This window comes from Lithobates pipiens, unplaced genomic scaffold, assembly GCF_037356315.1.
Source record: "Lithobates pipiens isolate NorthernLeopardFrog02 unplaced genomic scaffold, aLitPip1_a1.2 Scaffold_22, whole genome shotgun sequence".
Classification (NCBI taxonomy): domain Eukaryota; kingdom Metazoa; phylum Chordata; class Amphibia; order Anura; family Ranidae; genus Lithobates; species Lithobates pipiens.
Window position 1 is genome coordinate 281,196,523 of NW_027507784.1, and position 19,545 is coordinate 281,216,067.

A 19,545-nucleotide genomic window follows, 5' to 3' on the forward strand; every position below is an offset into this window, starting at 1 on the left:
GTTGAGGTACATTCACTTACCCATGCAAAAAGAACAACATATTTTTTTTTCACTGTACTGAGACTAGTGCATATTTGATGCATGTAGGTGTGTTCTGGTGTGTTTTTTTTTTTTTGTTTACAAAAGCTTTAGGGTATTAGAGGAGATGGGTAAAGTGATACAGATAATAAAATTACGATTTTATGGACAAGTCATAGAGAGAGAAGTGTGAATTCGGGTGGGGATACCAGAGTGTGATCAAGATAGGGACCAGTATAACCATTTGTTGTTGAAGATGTGCATACTATCATATAGGGTATGGTGAATTCTTTCTGATAGCTTGAGCATTTCCATACGGTTCAACACTTGCGACCAGGGAAGGGTACTAGTTCTCCAATTTAAAGCAATCATCCATTGTATCGAGCTAATGAGAGAGTGAAACAGTCTCGTGCAAGGTGTAGGAGTGTTTGGCAGATTGGCATACAATATGCATACTTGTGGTGTAAGGGAGACTTTGTGATTTGAGGATAGCTCAAATCTGGTGATAGCTGCTTGCCATATGGGTTGAAGACGAGGGCAACTCCAAAAAATATGAGCAAATGTGCCTGGTTCTGTGCAGCCCCTAAAGCAGTTAGGGGAAGTTTCGGGATAAAAGGAGTGAATTTTGGTAGGGGTCATGTACCATCTTGAAAATAGCTTGAGAGGGGTTTCTCTAAAGGCAATTGCTTTATTACTTTTCCGGAGATTGTCAGTCATCTCATTCCAAAGTTCTGGGGTGAAAGAGCAGTTAAGTTCCTTCTCCCAGTGTATCATTGGGGCAGATTTTTCCGGGGTGGAGGAGGAGTTTAAAAGGTTATAGAGTAGTGAGATGAGACCACTGTCTCTAGAGGAATGCAAACAGATATGTTCAAAGAGTGTTTCTGAAGAGAGGGATTGTAAGGTATAGTGAAGGTCAAAGAATTGTTTTATTTGGACATAACGTGTGAGTTCCGTAGGGGGAAGGTCATACTTAATTTGAAGTGAGTTAAATGTAGGGAAAGATGATTTATAGATAAAGGAGCCCAGTGTAGAGAGTTTGTTTTTGGACCATAGAGCATATTGATTATAGACATCTAAAGAATGTGAAAATCTCTTATCACCCAAGTATGTGGTTAGTGGGGAAATGGTAGATGCAAGGTTAAATGTATCCTTGATCTTTGTCCAAATTTGGAAAAGTTGAGCAACAATCATGTTAGCTTTGTTTAAAGTACGAAAATTGCTGTGATTCGACCATAAAAGGCCTTGTAGGTATAGAGGGAGGATTGAAGATGATTCAAATGTTTTCCATGGGATATTATGTGTAGGGGCATGCCATTGGGAAATTTGGGAGAGCTTGGTTGCGAGGAAATAATGCGAGATGTTTGGAAGACCGAGACCTCCCAGACCCTGCGGTCTGTGCATGAGGGAGTTACTACATCTGGGTTTTTTATTAGCCCATATAAATTTGTTTATTTCTCTTTGAAGCGATAGAATTCTAGTTTTGGGGACGTTTATGGGGAGGGCCCTAAAATAGTATAGAAGTTTAGGAACTATGGACATTTTAATGGCACAGATTCTGCCCAAAAAGGAGATATGGTAGGAGGACCATTTATCGAGTAGGGAGCTTATGTGGGAAAATAAAGGGGGGTAGTTCACCTTATAAAGGGATTTGAAAGAGGGGGAGATGTGAATACCAAGATATCTAAATGAGCTTGTGGTCCAAGTGAATGGGAAGTTTAAATGTAGGAGGTGTAGTATGTTTTGGGGAATATTAATGGGAAGGGCTGAACATTTGCTGATGTTAATACTTAAACCCGAGAGCCTTTGGAAGGCATTTAGTTCAGTGAGAAGATTAGGTATAGAAATGAGAGGGTCAGATAGAAATATTAGAGCATCGTCAGCGTATAAACTCAACTTAAAGTCATGGGGACCCTTGGTATACCCTTTAATATTGATGTTATTCCTTAATGCTTGAGCTAGGGGTTCTATGGCTAAGGCGAATAAGAGGGGGGATAGAGGGCAGCCTTGTCTAGTGCCTCTGCTAAGAGGGAAAAATTTTGAATTTATGCCAGGTATTTTGATCCTAGTGTGTGGGGAGTGATAAAGGGCATTAAAGCCATGTAGGAATTTGTCAGGGATGCCGAATTTGGGAAGAAGAAGATTAAGGTAGGACCAATCAACACTGTCGAAAGCCTTATGAATATCTAGACTGAGAAGACAAACTGGTTTGGCATGCAGATTAGCATCTTGTATGATATTGGTAACAAGTCTAATATTATCAACTATTTGACGATTAGGAATGAATCCAGTCTGGTCAATGTGAACGAGATTGTGTATTACTGCTGCAAGTCTATCTGCCATCAATCTGCCAAATATTTTTAGGTCGTTATTTAGAACAGATATTGGATGGAAATTTTGTGGAAGGGAGTGGTCTTTATGTGGCTTGGGGATTAAGGACATGTTGGCCAGGAGCATTTCCTCGGGGAACTGGTTACCTTGAAGAATATAATTGAAAAGATTAGTTAATTTGGGAGCCAGGAGGGGAGTGAATTTTTTATAGTAGGAGGATGTGTAGCCGTCGGGGCCTGGGGCGGTGGTGGTTTTAAGGGATTTAATGATTTTTGTGATTTCAGGAACCGTGCATGGGTCTTTTAATGAATTAATTTGATCATTCGAGAGGGATGGGAGGTGTAGGTTGTTTATCCAATCAAGAGGTGGGGTTTGAGGATGGGGATTAGGGTCAGAAAGAAGATTTTTATAGAATGTTGTGAAGATTTCCATAACTTCCTGGGGGTGAGTAACAATGTTGCCATTGTTGTCTCGTAATTTATATAAATGTGGTGGGTTAATGTCTTGTTTGAGTTTTCGTGCGAACATCGTAGATGCGGAGTTGCCATGTAGTAGGAATTTAGCTTTAGAATATCTAAGGGCCTTTTCAGTGTTAGCAGATAAGATAGTGTCAAGTTGTTGGCGTTTTTCCTGAATCTGAGAATTAATTTATTGAGATGGTGAAAAGTGTATTTTTTGGTATAGCAGATCAAGATCCCTGGTGAGGCCCTTAATTGTAGCAAGTCTCTCCTTATTCTTGGTAGCCGCTATGTGAATGAGGTGGCCTCTTAAGACTGCTTTATGTGCAGACCAAAGGGTCGTGGGAGATACATCGTCAGTAGAGTTATCTAGAAAGTAATTATCGATATGGGTAGAGACCTTTTGAATGATGGAGGGGTCCGTTAGTAGAGAGTCATTTAAACGCCAGTTAAAAGGGGTTGGAGGTAGACCTATGTGGGTGAAAACGATCAAGACTATATTATGATCTGACCATGGGCAGGAGTGGATAAGTGCTTCGGATGAATTAGCGAGTAGGATGGGTGTGCAGTATAAGTAATCTAGTCGGGCATAACAATTGTGAGGGTAGGAATAATGAGTGTATTCTCTGATGCCGATGTTGTGTGCCCTCCAAGTGTCTATCAATTGCAGGCTGTTAAGAGTTCTGTTCATAAATTTAGAAAAGGTTTTAGAAGATGGTGCTGCATTACTTCTATCCAAAGCTGGATGAGCAGCTAGATTGAAGTCTCCTGCTATAATCAAGTGCGGGGAATTGAATTTTTCCAGGGTGTCCAAAAATTTGGAGAAAAAAGCGTGGTGGGATTCATTGGGTGCATATAGTGATGAAATTGTGATAAGGCGATTGTTGATGGTGCCCTTTATGATGATGAAGCGGCTATCTTCATCTTTGTAGATATTCTGGATATCAAAAATAATAGAGTTGCGGACAAAAATGGCAACCCCTCTAGTTTTGTTGTGGAATGTGGTAAAATATATTTGGCTGTAGGATTTATCAAAAAATTTTGGGTGGTTTGTGACTGAAAAATGTGTTTCCTGCATGAGGATAATGTCTGCCTTCAGTCTTTTATAGTGTTGGAAGGCTTTTTTACGTTTGTGAGGGGAGTTAAAGCCTTGGACATTGTGAGAGAGTACTTTAAGGCCCATTAGGAGAGATTTGAGTGTGATATGTTAGAGGAATGTTATCAATAGTGGTAACATAATGGGAGCTAATTCTCTGTTGAGAGGGGATACGTGGGAGTATAGGAGGGGAGGGTGAAACGTAATGAAAGCCCACTTTTGGGGTAGAGGTGAAAACAATGGATCTTGTGAGTATGATGGGGATAGTGGGATATGAGATGCAATCAAGAGGTATCACATAAGTAATGGTGAGAATGTACCATAATACCAAAGTAGAGTAAACAATAATAATAACTATGCATTTTTTAAACTGGGCCAAAATGGCCAAATAACAAAATAGTACAAAAACTGGAATATTTGAAATCAAAGAGGGGGTCATATGGCAAAAGGCCAGATAATCCAACAATAAAATTTGAAGGACAAATATGTCCTGAACCCGTTCCACAGTGTCAACGAGGCACACCCTACGAAGGAGAGAGGGCGTCGTGCACCGGGTCGGGTGTGGGGACAAACCAGCGACGGCGGATAAGCCAAGCACATACAAAAAATGTAATTCTATTACAATCATACCTCCCAAACCCCTCCCCCCCCCCCCCCACTGCTATCAACTCTGCTACTACCTCACGTCACGAAGACATACAGGGGAGGAGTAGAGGAAAGGGGGAGAGGGACAAAAAAAAAGAGGAACGCCTCCCTCCCCACCACCGGGCCCTCGGCCCACCCCACCAAAGAAAAAAATCAGACAACTGAAAAAAAAAGAGAAAAAGAAAAGGTAGAGAAAAAGGCAAAAAAGGAAGTCTTTCCGGCAAGAACAAACCAGGATCTATGTGTATAACCATTATGATAGGTCATAATAGTGTTGAATCCAATCAATAGTATTCGTCCTTAAAAATAAAAAAAAAAGAAAAAAAAAGAAAAAAAAAAGGGGGAAAAAGGAAAGGGGGGGGAGGATCAGAGTCCATATCTCTCAGATACGATGGTGTAAGCAACGATCTGTGGGAAGTATCAGTTAACTTGATTGGAGTTCTAGTGGTGACCACGGGGATGGTGATGAGGTTGGTGACACTCAAATGAGGAAAGGTGCTAGTTCTGAGGGGATTGTCGCCATCTTACTTGACTCCTCTGGGGACGTCTTGAAGCTGGTGTTGACCAGATCGGCGAAGAGCGTGGGGTAGATATAGGTCTGGCAGGAGGCTCGGGGTCAAGAAGGCCCAGCTTAACCAGGAGTTCTTTACCTTCAATTATGTTGTAGACAGTGTAGGTTGAGCCGTTATGTATTATTGACAGTTTAAAGGGGAAGCCCCAGCGATATCTTATTCTAGCTGTTTGTAGAATGGAGGTGACCTCTTTCATCCTGCGTCTCCTATCAAGTGTAGCTGGGGATATATCTGGGTAAATCTGGATCCTGTGGCCCTCAAACACAATGTTAGGGGTATTTCGTGAGGCACGCATAATTTCTTCTTTTAGCAGAAAGTCCTTCATACACATGATAATGTCACGTGGAGGTTTGTCAGGTGTTGGTTTGGGACGAAGGGCTCTGTGAATTCTGTCGTAAGTAAAAATCGAAATTTGCTTATCTGGCAGTAAATTTTGGAAGAGCTTGGAGATATTTGGTGCGAGGTCGGTGACCGACTCTGGAATACCGCGGACTCTGATGTTGTTGCGTCTGTTTCTATTGTCCAAATCTTCCATTTGAGCTTGCATAAACGCAAAGCTGTCGGCCAGGGATTCATAATCTTTTCTGAGGTCATTGTGGGAAAGAGAGAGTTCGTCATGTTTGGTTTCCAATATGTCGGTGCGGCTGCCTATGTTTGCAATCTCATGTGTGAGAGCGCTGGTTGTTTTATGCAGTTCCTGCTGTATTTTGTCTGCAAGTTTCTCATATATAGCTGTGAGGCTATTGTCTAGGTCAGCCTTGGAGAGAGGAGAGGAGTACTCACTGTGAGTGGTATGCTGAGACAGCGCGGGGAGGCCTGTAGTCACGGAGGCACCGGCGCCATCTTGAGACTTTCTAGCCTGGGATTTCTCCATGATATGAAGAGGGCTTGCGGTGTGTTTAGAGCGGTTGATCCTCCGTTTTTTGTGGTTGGGCATGTGCAGGTATGTTCCGCAGGGGTGCTGGATGTTTTTCAGCCAGAAGCGAGGCGAAAGGCCCTGGGAAATCCGGCTTGGCAGACCGGGTCAGACGGAGCTGATCTCAGACACGTCCGTCCCGCATTGCGCCGTGCATGCGCCCCCGTTCTGGTGTGTTTTTGATGTGTTTTACCATGTCCCAGTAGAGTTCTGTGCAGGAAAAGTGCAGCATATTCTACTTTTTTTCTGGAACTGGAACGCACTGGAACTGCAAGTACTGGTGTAAACTATCCCATTGAAAACGATGTAACCTACTTTCTATGCATTTTGAATGCAGAAAAATAAGCACTGGAACACATGTGGTGTGAACTGGCCCTTAGGCCTGATTCACACCTATGCATTTTCAGTGCTTATTCTATTTTGCAGATTTTCACTACAGAACATGTTCCAAAGGAAATCATGTTAACCACTTCAGCCCTGGAAGGATTTTCCCCCTTAAAGTGGAGGTCCACACAAAGATGGAACCTTCGCTGTCCGGATCGGTACCTTTCAGAGGGGAGGGGGAAGCAGATACCTGTCTAAGACAGGTATTTGCACCCACTTCCAGGCATAGATCCCCACATTATCTGCGGGAGTCTACGACACATCCGGCGCCCCCCCCCTGCTGCCTTCTGGGAGACACACAAGTCCCAGGAGACAGTAGGGACCAGTGACATTGTGCAGCGTGGGTTGAGCATGCGCAGTAGGGAACCAGGCAGTGAAGCCGCAAGAAAAGCTATGAAATATTCACATATCCTGCAGACAAGAGTTTATTAGGCACATGGGCTCATCTAAAGAGGCTTGGGGGACTGATGCTGAGTCAGAGTTAGTTAATCAACTACTCTGCCTGAGAATTGACCTTTCCTTCAGCAAAAAACACATGTCAGGGTCAGACTGCGTCTTCTGGCTTGCAATGTATTTTCAACTTCCTGTGCTATGCTTTCTACATACATGCCTGGTTTCCCTTTGCCAGCTGTATGTCACCTATTTACCTGCCTTGTTCTACCTACTGTCTCCACACTACTTCGCCTGTGTCCAACCTTCTACTGTGACTGTTGTCTCCTTTCTACTGAGCACACATTCAGTATCTATCTATCTATCTATCTATCTATCTATCTATCTATCTATCTATCTATCTATCTATCTATCTATCTATCTATCTATCTATCTAACCATCTCTCTCATTCTCCCCCTCCCAACCAATATCTATCTGTCTATCTATCTCTCCCACCCAGTGTCTATTTATCTGTCTGTGTGTCCATTTATCTGTCTATTTATGTGTCTGTCTATCTATTTATCTATCAATCTGTGGGCCCTATTGCGGGCGAGTGATGGGGTGGTAATTATGGGGTTTATTGGGGCTTTGTTTGCGCCCTCCCAAAAAAATGGAGCACCAGCCGACACTGCCCCAACCTGCGATTAGACAATGAAAAAAGAAGGAGCAAACTGATAAGCTCATCTTTGTCTGCTCTCTCCTCCTATCAGCATGCTGCTTGCACTGCAGCACAACTGATTGCCTTTTTTTTAGCTGTTTCTCCGTCACTCCAGTCTCAGCTGTGCACTACAGGGACTGCAAAAAGCTTATACCAACTCAAATGTAAAGATTTCCACAGCTTGCATTGCACAAAAAAATAATACATTTAATGATGTATTAACTACTTCAATACCGGGCACTTTCACCCTCTTCCGACCCAGGCCAATTTTCAGCTTTTAGAGCTGAGTGTCACACATTGAATGACAATTACTCAGTCATGCAACACTGTGCCCATATGATCATTTTTTTTCACACAAAAAGAGCTTTGTTTTGATGACTTTTATCCCCCACTGATTTTTATATTTTTTGCTAAATAAACAACAAAATCTGAAAATTTTGAAAAAATTAAGTTTTTCTTTGTTTCTGTTATAAAATTTTGCAAATAAATAATCTTTCTTCATAGATTTAGGCCAAAATGTATTCTGCTACATTTCTTTAGTAAAAATAACCCAAATCAGTGTATATTGTTTAGTCTGTAGGAAAATAATAGATTCTACACACTTGGGTATATATATTTGAAAATCAGTCAATTCTGATGTACTGACTAATGCCAGGACAGTACAAATCCCCCTGCCAAATCACCCCTTTTTGGAAAGTAGACAAATCAAGGTTATTTTTTTACTACTTTTTTTTTCGATACTGTTACCAGTGTAGTATAGCATCATCATATAACTGGTGTGGCTGCGATTAGGGACACTGACTGCTGACAGTATGTAAAAAAAAATATATAGTTTGTTTTATGTTTTTACATTTTTTCTGTTTTATTACAATTTGTTTTTAGATACTGTGACCAGAGCAGTACAGTATTACCATAGTTACACTGTACTACTCTGGGGAAATTATCTGTTATTTTTTTTTCTTTACACACTATGATTGCTTATACCAATGATAATAACAGTTGTCAGAAAATATTTTTAAGAATGGCGTCTGTTCATCTAGTGTGTACTATTGTGAAGCTGTGATTGGCCACAGCTATCACATGGTACTAATGCACTGTGAATAGCTCTGTCTATACCGATCTGGACCGATCACAGAGATCAACACAATAGTACAATAAGTACTATGAATGGTATGAATGGAAGCCATTCGTGTACAATTGCCATATGATCTGCTATGATTGGTCACAGCGATCACATGGTCCTGGCAGCAACCTAGTACACTGATTTGTCATCCACTGTGTCAGGTATGTCAAGAGTGGCATGTGAGGTATGCGTGAGGTGCGATTCTGGGAGGACGCCAAATGACTTCAACCCAGGATGGCAGCACTCTCACTCTTCTGTCTTTCTATTATCTTTTCTGCCTGGAAATCAGCTTTAATTAGGCCCATTGAACGGTTAAGGCAGAAAAACACAAGTGTGATGTCTTTCTGTGCATTTTTTTTTGTTTTCAAAAAAGTTTTATTAAAGCGATAAATAGAAAAACAGTGTTAGCAAAAAGGATCACATGACATAAATAGCATAAGTAGTTGGATGACAAGATTAGAAGGAGGTGATAAACAGATGACAGAACTCCACAGCTCAAACAACAGATTATAAACATCAGTATGGATCTTACATCCAACAACAGGTCACGAAAAAGAGAGAAGATAAAACATTCAATGTGCTGACCTACATATCCAAAATGCATAGGAAAAGATCATATCGAGAAAGAGAGGGGAAAAAGTACAGAAAGGAAACCAAAAAAAAGAAAAAGAGAAAGAATTGCAGACAGAAAAGAAAAAGAAAAACCCAAGGTGCGATCACTTTAGCAAACGAAATAGGAACCATGGGTTCCACTTCAGGTCATATATGTGAGTCGTGTCTTGCAGAGTGTGGAAAATCTTTTCAGACAGCATTACTTGGTCAATGCGTGAGAGAACTTGAGACAAAGGGATCGACGGGGATTTCCAGTGAAGTGCTATAGTCCATAGCATAGCTACACATATGGAGTGAACTAGCCGTACAAAGTGTTTTGGGGTGTCAGGAGGGGTCTGGAAGAGAAGACAGTGGTGATAAGTGAGGGACAATGCCCGGCCCGCGAGCCTGTCCATCAGCCTTAAAACCTCATGCCAGACTGGACGAATTAAACTACAATCCCAAAAAATGTGAACAAAGGTGCCCGGGTGATTGCAGCCTCTAAAACAGTTAGGGGATGTATGGGCATAGATCTGGTGCAAACGCACCGGGGTGTAGTACCATCTGGTGAGTACTTTGATGGCTGTCTCTCTAATTGTTAAGGATCTGGTGCATTTGCGCATATTATTCCATCCTTCCTCCCAATCTACCACACCGGTCTCCAGCGCCAACTCCCCCTCCCATTGTGATCTATACCGTAGAGTCTGACCCACAGTATGTCCTTCCAGAGCCCTGTAGATCAGGGAGATCAGGCCTTTTTGGCGTGGGAAGTTAAAACATAAATCCTCAAAGATAGTGAGTTGGGTCTGGGACCGGAGCCCATAGTGGGAGAGAAAGAAGTGGCGGATTTGTAAGTATCTAAAACATTCAACGTCCGGGAGTTGGTGCTGGGTCTGCAGTGTCGAAAAGGGAACAAAGTCAGAGCCCGTCACAAAGTCCTTCAATTGAGTAAGTTTACATTGAACCCACACTCCGTTTCTGTGCATTTTTAACAGATCTGCACCATGGAAAACCCTATTCCATTTTTTTGTCACTTTGCACAATGAATTGCTAAAAAAAGAAAATACATATAAAATGCACAAAAATGTGCATAAACACAAATAGTAACACACATCAAAATGAAAATGACTATATAAAAGTAAAAGAGGATAACAGTGTTCTAGCAGTCCTGGTGTGGATGACAAGGTCATCACCTCATTTATCCAGATGGCATGAGGACACCTCACACTAGTAAAGTTTTCAAAGATTTGGATGCCCTCCCAATCTTTGTAAACTACAATGTTGTCACTGACCTAGGAGAAATAATATGATATTAACATCAAACCACCAAAATCAATCAAGCCTACCTTCTATGGGCTGCTCCATATTGTTGCAGATCACTTTAGATATCATCAATTCTCGGATACCCAGTTACAGATTTAGGCTGGGTTCACACTAGTGCGATGCGGGAACCCTGCGAATCTCCTGAGGGTTCCGGCATTGCTGACCTGACTCGCAAAACAGTTCACACTACACTATGCGAACTGCTGGGGGTGTCAATAGAAAGTTAATGACACCCCCAAATCAGTTTGCATATTGGACATGGACATGAATCAGATCGCATGGGTGTGAACACCCACATGGTCCGATTTTGGTGCGGACCAAAAAAAGTGTCCTGTGCGAGTTTGGTCCAAATATCTGTATGTCTGAAATCGCATCGCACAGGCATCGCAAGTGATTTGCACTGCAGTGCAGTGTGAATCACATGCAATTTCGCACAGCTTATTGTTGTGAACTGGGACTTAGGGTGAATGATATGTAGTTTTTATAATAAGAGACACTAAGATTATCTTTATCGTTAAGGAAGAGGCAGTGAGCGATATCCCTTGTGGCCTCTAAATGGCTATCTGGGTTGGCATCTGTGGAGCAAGACACGTGTAGTTTTTTTCAGCTGGCTGTCTATATACCTATCACCTATTTACTCTCTGTAAAGGAGAAGCACAGCCTAAGCTCATTTGGCTGTACTTCTCCTGTGGATTACAGGAGTGCAGTTCATTTTGCACTCCTGTAACTGACATCACAGAGCCAGTCCAGACTCGGGAAGGTAGGTTGGGACTAGCCCAAAACTCTGACACCCATCTCAGTCTCTCAGCAAGCGGCTCAGAGCCTGAGTCGGCTGCTCCCACCCCTCCACAGGCCAACACTCCAGTGGGGGCAGTGCAGAGAACTGCTGACTAGCAGTCCCCAGCTCTCAGCTTAGGGAGCTGTGAGAACCGAGTGATCGGCGGTGTTTGATCGCTTGGTTCTCAGTGTTAGATCCGGTGGGGGACAGATGCAGCATCGGAGCGGTGCTGCATCCAGTTAGGTAAGTATGAATAAGGCCGCGTACACACGCGCGGACTGTTCGCCCAACTTTGTCCGTCCAACAGTTTCGGCAAACAGTCCGCTCAAACTTAGCATGGACGGACATGGCCACACACGACGGACGAACAGTTTGCTGAAACCGTGCGCGATGACGTGAACGGCACGTACGACGGGACGAAAAATACGACGTCCTATACACTGCATTATAGCTTTCGGCGTGAAAATCCTTTCTGAGCATGAGCGCAACTTTGTTTGACGAACAAGCCTACACACGAGCGGACTGTTCGCTGAAACAAGGTTTCAGCGGACAGTTTTTCGGAAATTCCGAAAAACCTTGTCCGTCCAACTGTCCGCTGAAACTGTCCGCTGAAAGCCCACACACGAGCGGACTGTCCGCCCAAACACTGTTCAGCGGACAAAGTTGGGCGAACAGTCCGCCCGTGTGTACGCGGCCTAAATGAAACAAAACAAACCCATGCTTCTCTTTGTTCATAAAATGTATAGAGAAATACTACACTTCTAGAAAAGGAGTACGCAATACATGAAGTTTGAAATGATATTGGAATGTAGAATACTAGATATGTGGTAGATTGTATGTAAGATATATCCTGTGACCGATATTACCAGCCATACGCCCCGTACACACGATCGCACATTCCGACAACAAAATCCATGTTTTTTTTCTGACGGATGTTGACTCAAACTTGTCTTGCATACACACGGTCACACAAAGTTGGTCGGAAATTGCGAATGTCAAGAACGCGTTGACGTACAACACATACAACGAGCCGAGAAAATGAAGTTCAATAGCCAGTGCTGCTCTTCTGCTTGATTCCGAGGTTGCGCAGGACTTTGTGCGTTGGAATTGTGTACACACAATCGGAATTTCCAACAATGGGTTTTGTTGTTGGAAAATTTGAGAACCAGCTCTCAAATTTTCTGCGACGGAAATTCCGATGTAAAAATTAGCCTACACATGGTCGGAATTTCCGACAAAAAGGTCCCATCAAAGATTTTCCGTCTGAAAATCCGACCGTGTGTATGGGGCATGATAATGCATCTGTGTGTTTATCTGGATGATTTTTATTCAACATAAATAATATATAACTGCTTTTATTATATTGGAATTTGTGTACCTTTAAGCTGGGTTCACACCAGTGCGAATTGCTCTTTATGGATTCGGTTCACACATCACAAATTGCACAGGTGCCCTGTGCGTCCTTTGGTCCGCTTCAGGTATAAATTCAGGCAAAAATTCGGTCTGAAATCGTACCTGAAACGGTGAATGGAGACGCACCGGACTCCTGCTGTGCTGCAGTTTACCCAGCCTAAATGTTCCAACAATCTGTAAATATATTTTTGTCAAAGTAGTGGGGATGGTGGGACAACAACATGCAAAAACATTGCCATTTAGGCTTAATGTACACGGGACATTTTTACAACCTCTCCTGAATGACCGGGCCAACGTTAGTAAAAGAACTGGAAGAAGATAGTGGAGGAGCCTGGCAGAAGGCACCAGAGAGCTGGAGAAGACACACCGGAGAGTGGAGAAGACACCGGAGAGCGGGAGAAGAGGCCGAAGTCGTCGGAAGAGACCCCCGGAGCTGCCTAATAAATTACTTTAAAAACCTGTGTAGTGTGTTTTTTATTTTTATTTTTTATTTTTTTACGATGTACCCCTTACTCATTCACATAGGGTGGGGGCCGGAATCTGGGGGCCCCCTTATTAAAGGGGGCTCCCAGATTCCGATAAGCCCCCAACCCGCAGACCCCCCGACAGCCAACAGCCAGGGTTGTCGGGAAGAGGCCCTTGTCCTCATCAACATGGGGACAAGGTGCTTTGGTGTGGGGGGGGCGCAGGGCCCCCCTGCCCCAAAGCACCAACCCCCCATGTTGAGGGCATGTGGCTTGGTATGGTCCAGGAGGGGGGGCGGGCTTGCTCGCCCCCCTTTCCTGACCTACCGGGCTGCCTGCTCAGATAAGGGTCTGGTATGGATCGTGGGGGCACCCCACGCCATTTTTTTTGGTGTGGTTGGTTCTGCTTAAGATCCATACCAGACCAAAGGGACCTCACACAAATTTTTTTTTTTAATTTTTGCAGGGTTCCCCTTCAAGATTCTCAGCACACTTGATCATCTTGTTCCGACTTCTGGTACGACCTCTATTCAAATCAATGGGCTCCCATAGGGAACCACTGATTTTGAATAGAGACAGAAACACTGGACGAGGCTTAACACAGCGTTAAGCCTCTTTAATTCGCGTTTAACAACTTTTGCCGGCGTCTGACATTTTTACAGCTCTAATGCTGGAGCTTCAGAACGCACTGGTCCTGGATTTTATTTTACAGCTTAAAAACACCTATGCCATTTGCAACTCAAAAACGCCTAGGTGGGCATGAAGCCATAGACTAACATGGACAGGCGTTTTTAAGCTGCAAAAAACACTCAAAATGCGGCTGTGTGCGTGAGGCCTAATACAGAATCTTGCGCTTGATTACCTAGCTACAAAAAAGAGAACATGAAAACTGCTACATACCATTACAATGTGCACTTCCCATCATAAGAGCCAACAGGAAAATGATTTGCACAACCTGGCAGGTGAGTGCCAACCTCGCAGTATTCTCCATCTGAGCGGAAGTCCACCAGCTACACAAGCAAGCTCCAATTTTTTCACAACTTTCAAGCAGATATGAGTGCCTCTACCTGACCTATAAACAAAATAAAATAAAATAAATATATATGATGATTGTTAGAATGCTTTCCAACATTTTCAAGAAAATCAGTGATACAAATTTGTGCACTCCGTTCTGAGAATTGAATATTAAAGTGGAACTTCAGTCATTTTATCTTTCCATCTATTAAATCTTCTGGCATTGTTGTTTTAACTTTGGATAGTAAAACATTTTTTTTCTGCCAGTAAATACCTTATACAGCCCACTTCCTGGTTTCTTGTCTGGTAAAAAGCCTAGGCTTATGACATCATGCACAGCTCTCTCTCTCTTACTCTTGTGAGAGTTTGCGGGAAGGAAGCGAGGGGGGATGAGTCGTAAGAGGGCCAATGCTGGAGGTGTGCACCTGTTTCCTCACATATGGCTACCCATCACATTTTGCTACCCGCTGGAGTGCGCATGCGCGACATCGCCATATGCGTTCCAACACTGTTGTAAGACCACTTTGCCACAGGGCCCCTTGAGGGCTTGCTTTGCTCGCCATGCTTCGGGCACGGCTTTGCTTTGCTTGGCATAATTATAATCCAACTCCTTGTCCTCTTGAATGGTGGGGCTTTAACCTGGACTCAGGGGTGTGGCCACAAAATTCTGCACAAGCGTAGAGTGTATTTATTATAGCAAATTGTAAAAAATATGTTTTTTTCTAAATTGCCACTATTTTTTTGCTTATATCGTAAAAAATAAAAAACGCAGAGGTAATCAAATACCACCAAAAGAAAGCTATATTTGTGGGGGAAAAAGGACATCAATTTTGTTTGTGAGCCACGTCGCGCAACAGTTAAATTGTCAATTGTCAGTTAAAGCGGCGCAGTGCCGAATCACAAAAAGTGCTCAGGTCTTTGGCCAGCCAAATGGTCCGGGGCTTAAGTGGTTAAATATTAAATAAATGGAAGAATAAAATAGTAAAACGAATGGAAAAACTGAGTGTTGGATTTTAGCCAAAAGCAACCGTGCTGCATAGGTGACAATGACAAACAAACTCTGCAAAAACATAAAAAAAGATTGACAGTCGCTATTATAACAGTTTCAAAGCAGATCTTATTTTTTAATTGAGCTTAAATTATTTGACTTTATTTATCTTTTTTAATTTTGGTTAGATACCAGTGGATTGAATCACCTACTGGTTTCTTTTATCTCTCCTGATCTTTGAGCTACATCCACCTTAACCATAACAAGAGTGTTTTAGGCTTCATGCACACTGTACGTTAAAATAACTTTATAAAAAGTCCAGTAGCTTTGCAGTGAGACTTTCAACGTTTTTTATCGTTTTTGCACTAGCATTTATTAGCTTTTTTTTTTTCAACATTTTTACGCGTTAGCGTTTTCAATTTTTTATTTATTTTATTTTTTCAATGTATCAAAAACGCTGGTGAGCCACGTTATTGAAAGTTTATTGAAGTTTATCAGCATTTATGAGCTTTTGGGTTTTTTTTTGTGGTAAAAAAAAGCGACTCCTGAATGCGATTTTATGGCGTTCAGAAAACAGCCGATAAACTTTACTGCTGATAAAAGTTCAAAAACGTCCATGTGTGCATGGACACATAGTATAACATAGAGTGGAGTTTATGGGCTGTTAAAAAAAATGCCCCAACTCCAAAAAACGGCCATTTATGAGCTCCAGTGTGCATGGAGCCTTACATTGCCAAAGGATTTAATGGTTTTTGTATGCCACATGGTCAACAGAAGGAAGGGTGAACCTTCTCTTGCTGCAGCCACAATTAAACTCAGTGTTAGCCCTTGTACACACGGTTGGACATTCCGACAACAAAATCCGTCGGATTTTGTCCGAAACTGGTGTTGCATACACACGGTCGGACAAAGTTGTTGGAAAATCCGATTGTTCAGAACGTGATGACGTTATTTTGTTACGATGGGACTACGTTCAGGCTAGTAGTCAATAGCTTTGGTCTAGGAATCTGATCTGAGCATGCGTGGCACTTTGTCTGATCAGAATTCTCTACAAACGATCGGACAAAGTCCGATCGGATTGCGTCGTCGGAAATTTTTTATATCCAGCTCTCAAACTTTGTTGGTTGGACATTCCAACGTAAAAAGGCGGATGGAGCCCACACATGGTAGGATTATCCGACAACACGGTCCGATCGGACATTTTCCGTCGGAATGTCACGCCGTGTGTACAAGGGCTTAGGCCTAAAAAGGAGGCACAGCATAGAAGGATATTGCCATAGAAGCCCTGTAGAGACATAAGAAGATGGAGGCCTACCTCCCAACTTTGTCTGACATAGTTTTGTGTGGACTGACTATTTCAATCCTTTTGAAATTAATTAGAAAGAAGGTTGGGCTTAGGTAAAGATGTTATGACCTGCTGCAAACAAATTTTGTTTGATTTGATTGTGTACCTGGTCTTACGTTACATTAGCCTTGGCCAACTGACTTCAGATCTGTTTTCACAGGCTGTTTGTCCCATGCCAAGACAAGAGTAGTATTATTTATAATCTCCAGGCTTGCCCTGTTTACTTACTCACTACTTAACTGAAGTTTACAAATCTACAAAACATTAATACAATCCAAATATATTTAGTTTAATATAGCATACACTACCTTGGCATTTACTGGAAACTTTGCTTCCTGGTTTTCAAATGGTCCAAGCATCACAAAGCAAATGAAAGTTAGCCTAAAGCCCCATACACACTATCAGATTTTCTGCTGATTTTTTCCTTCAGATTTACCAAAACCATATAATATGAGGTCAAACCTTAGGCATTTCAATGTGTATACATTAGACAGGCCCTTGTACTACATGGTTTTGGTAAATCTGAAGACAAAAATCAGCAGAAAATCTGATAGCGTGTATGGGGCTTTAGTTCACAAGGGTGGCACTTCACATTCAGGAGGCAATATTGCTGCCTCTTAAATCCTGTTTTTTTTTTTTTAAACACTATCCCAATAGAGATTTGCCAACAAACTACAACACAGTCAGGTTTTGAATGCAGTTGCAGCATAGTCCACATTATTCAATGGATGAAACCTGACATGCCAAGTAAAATTGCCAGATTATGTGGTGAAGCATCTCCACCTTGGCAATGTGAACTCACCCCTCCAGCAACCATGTCAATTTGGAGGTGGATAGACGATTTATTTACATCCCCTCCATTGCCTGGGTGAAATAAGCTTTGGAGAGTCAGAATTCCTTTTTTTATACTTTCTCATGGTCAGTAAATGAAGCCAAAGCATCAGAATGACAACCAGGTAATTAGCATATTCAAAAGAGGTCACCAGTGGCCACCTTCATATTTCTTTAATGACAAATTTCCTTTAACTGAATGTTTCTAAATCTGTTGGTCCCAGACTTGTTAAATTGTATTTGTTTTAGTACATGAACATTTACATAAACTACACATTTTGTCACGCCACAACTTAAGGTGTTACTAAACCAACAACAGTAAAATTGAAAACAGAAAACGCCTCCTACAAGCCTTAACCAGTGCTCTGCCAGACACTGATAGAAGTCATACAACTCCTATATACCGTTGATGAGAAAGGGTATTTAGCAGTTCATATTCATTAAATAACTGCATTTCCATGTTCTGTGTACTGTGGGAGACCAGATATAGTGAATGTAGGGTCCTGGGTTCAGTAAGAGTCCTTTCACACTAGGGCGTCAGCGGTAAAGCGGCACTATTTTTAGCGGCACTATTTGGCCGCTAGCAGGGCAGTTTTAACCCCCCATCGAAAAGGGGTTAGATGCAGTGTCATTTTGTCGGCAGTATAGCAGTGCTGCCCCTTTGATTTCAATCAGTGAGTTCACCGCTCCAAAGAAGCTGCTGGCAGGACTTTTTCTCACGCCCTGCCAGTGCACCGCTCCAGTGTGAAAGCCCCCTATTTTTTTATTTTTTTATTTTGGTAAAACCTTTGTGGTAGCGCAAGGATTGTTTTTATTTATATAATTGTGTCATTCATATGGTCTGCCTATGACATCGGTTGACCTTGCAAATAAAAAAAATTAAAAACTTTTTTTAAATAAAATGTATTAACTCATTCCTCCCCTTTTTGCTTTAACTTTTATTTTTCTGCTGGATCTGCTATTTTTTACTATTAATATTTATTTTTCCTGTTTTCATTCATTTGGTCTATTTTTTTATATTGTTGCAAAAAAAATGCAAAACTAAAAAATAAAGTAAATTTTTTCATTTGAAAAAAAAAAACTTTCTTGTTTTGTATCAGAAACATTATAATTTTTTATTTTTTTTACATTTGAAGGTTTTTATTCGAAAATATAAACAATACAAGAGAAAGTACAGATGGGTAAATAAGGCACAAAAAGTTAGCAACATTAGTCCCTAAGTTAGCGTAAACAGCCAACTGTAAAGTGCAAAACAACTATTACCCTTCGGCCCGGTCCTATACAAATGTGCAGACTGGTTAAGCCGCGTACACACGGGCGGACTGTCTGGCCAACTTAGTCCGTCGAAACACATTTCAGCGGACAGTCCGCTTGTGTGTGGGCTTCAGCGGACTTTTTCAGCGTGCAGTCTGGCGGACTAAGTATTTCGGAATTTCCGTAATATTGTCCGTCATACTTTGGTTTCAGCGGACAATCCGCTCGTGAGTAGGCTAGTTCGACAGACTAAGTATGGCGCATGCTCAGAAAGGATTTACACGGCGAAAGGTTGCATTGCTGTGTATTGGACTTCCTATTTCTAGTCCCGTCGTACGTGCTGTACACGTCATCGCGCAAACTTTCGACGGACTGTTTGTGCATCCATGTGTGGTCAAGTCCGTTCATTCGAAAGTAGGACGGACTGTCCGTCCGATTGTCTGACGGACTAAGTTGGCCATACAGTCCGCCCGTGTGTACGCGGCTTTACAGTATAACAACACCAAATGCCATATAGGAAGTGGTAACACCAAACTGCGGGCAGCATCTGTACTTCGTGGGGAGTTGGGAATTCAGAAAAGAAGAGAAAGAAAGAAAGAAGAGAAAAGCGAAGACAGTAGGAGAGCGAAATTTCTATCGCAGGGGTGCTGCACTAGGCAGCCTGTAATGAGTAGCGTGCAGGTCGGTTCTATCATCCAGTCAGTTTTAGCCATCCATTCCCAGGTGTTCGGTGATCAAATCACCCAACCAATGACTTATATTCCTGAGAGTACCGGTACGTGAACCAGGGAGACCAAGTCCTATGATACCGTGCCGCGGTTTCTTCTGATTGTGCCTTAGTATCCTCCATTTCACATATGTAAGAAATCTTGTGCAACCATTCTTTCAGAGAGGGGGTGTGCGTGGTTTTCCAATA

At 42.2% G+C, this 19,545-nt stretch overlaps 1 protein-coding gene across 4 annotated transcripts in view; it reads right to left on the reverse strand.

The window, feature by feature from the left end:
• IL4R (interleukin 4 receptor) overlaps positions 1 to 19,545 on the reverse strand; it is a 200,340-nt gene that overhangs the window by 124,429 nt on the left and 56,366 nt on the right. For 3 of the 4 annotated variants that reach the window (XM_077449110.1, XM_077449109.1, XM_077449112.1), the window contains exon 2: positions 14,098 to 14,269. In XM_077449110.1, coding sequence (XP_077305236.1) covers positions 14,098 to 14,188 — 91 coding nt within the window. In that variant the 5' untranslated portion in view covers positions 14,189 to 14,269. Of the gene's footprint in view, positions 1 to 14,097; positions 14,270 to 19,545 lie in introns of those variants that run through there. The other variant, XM_077449111.1, reaches the window with a different exon arrangement.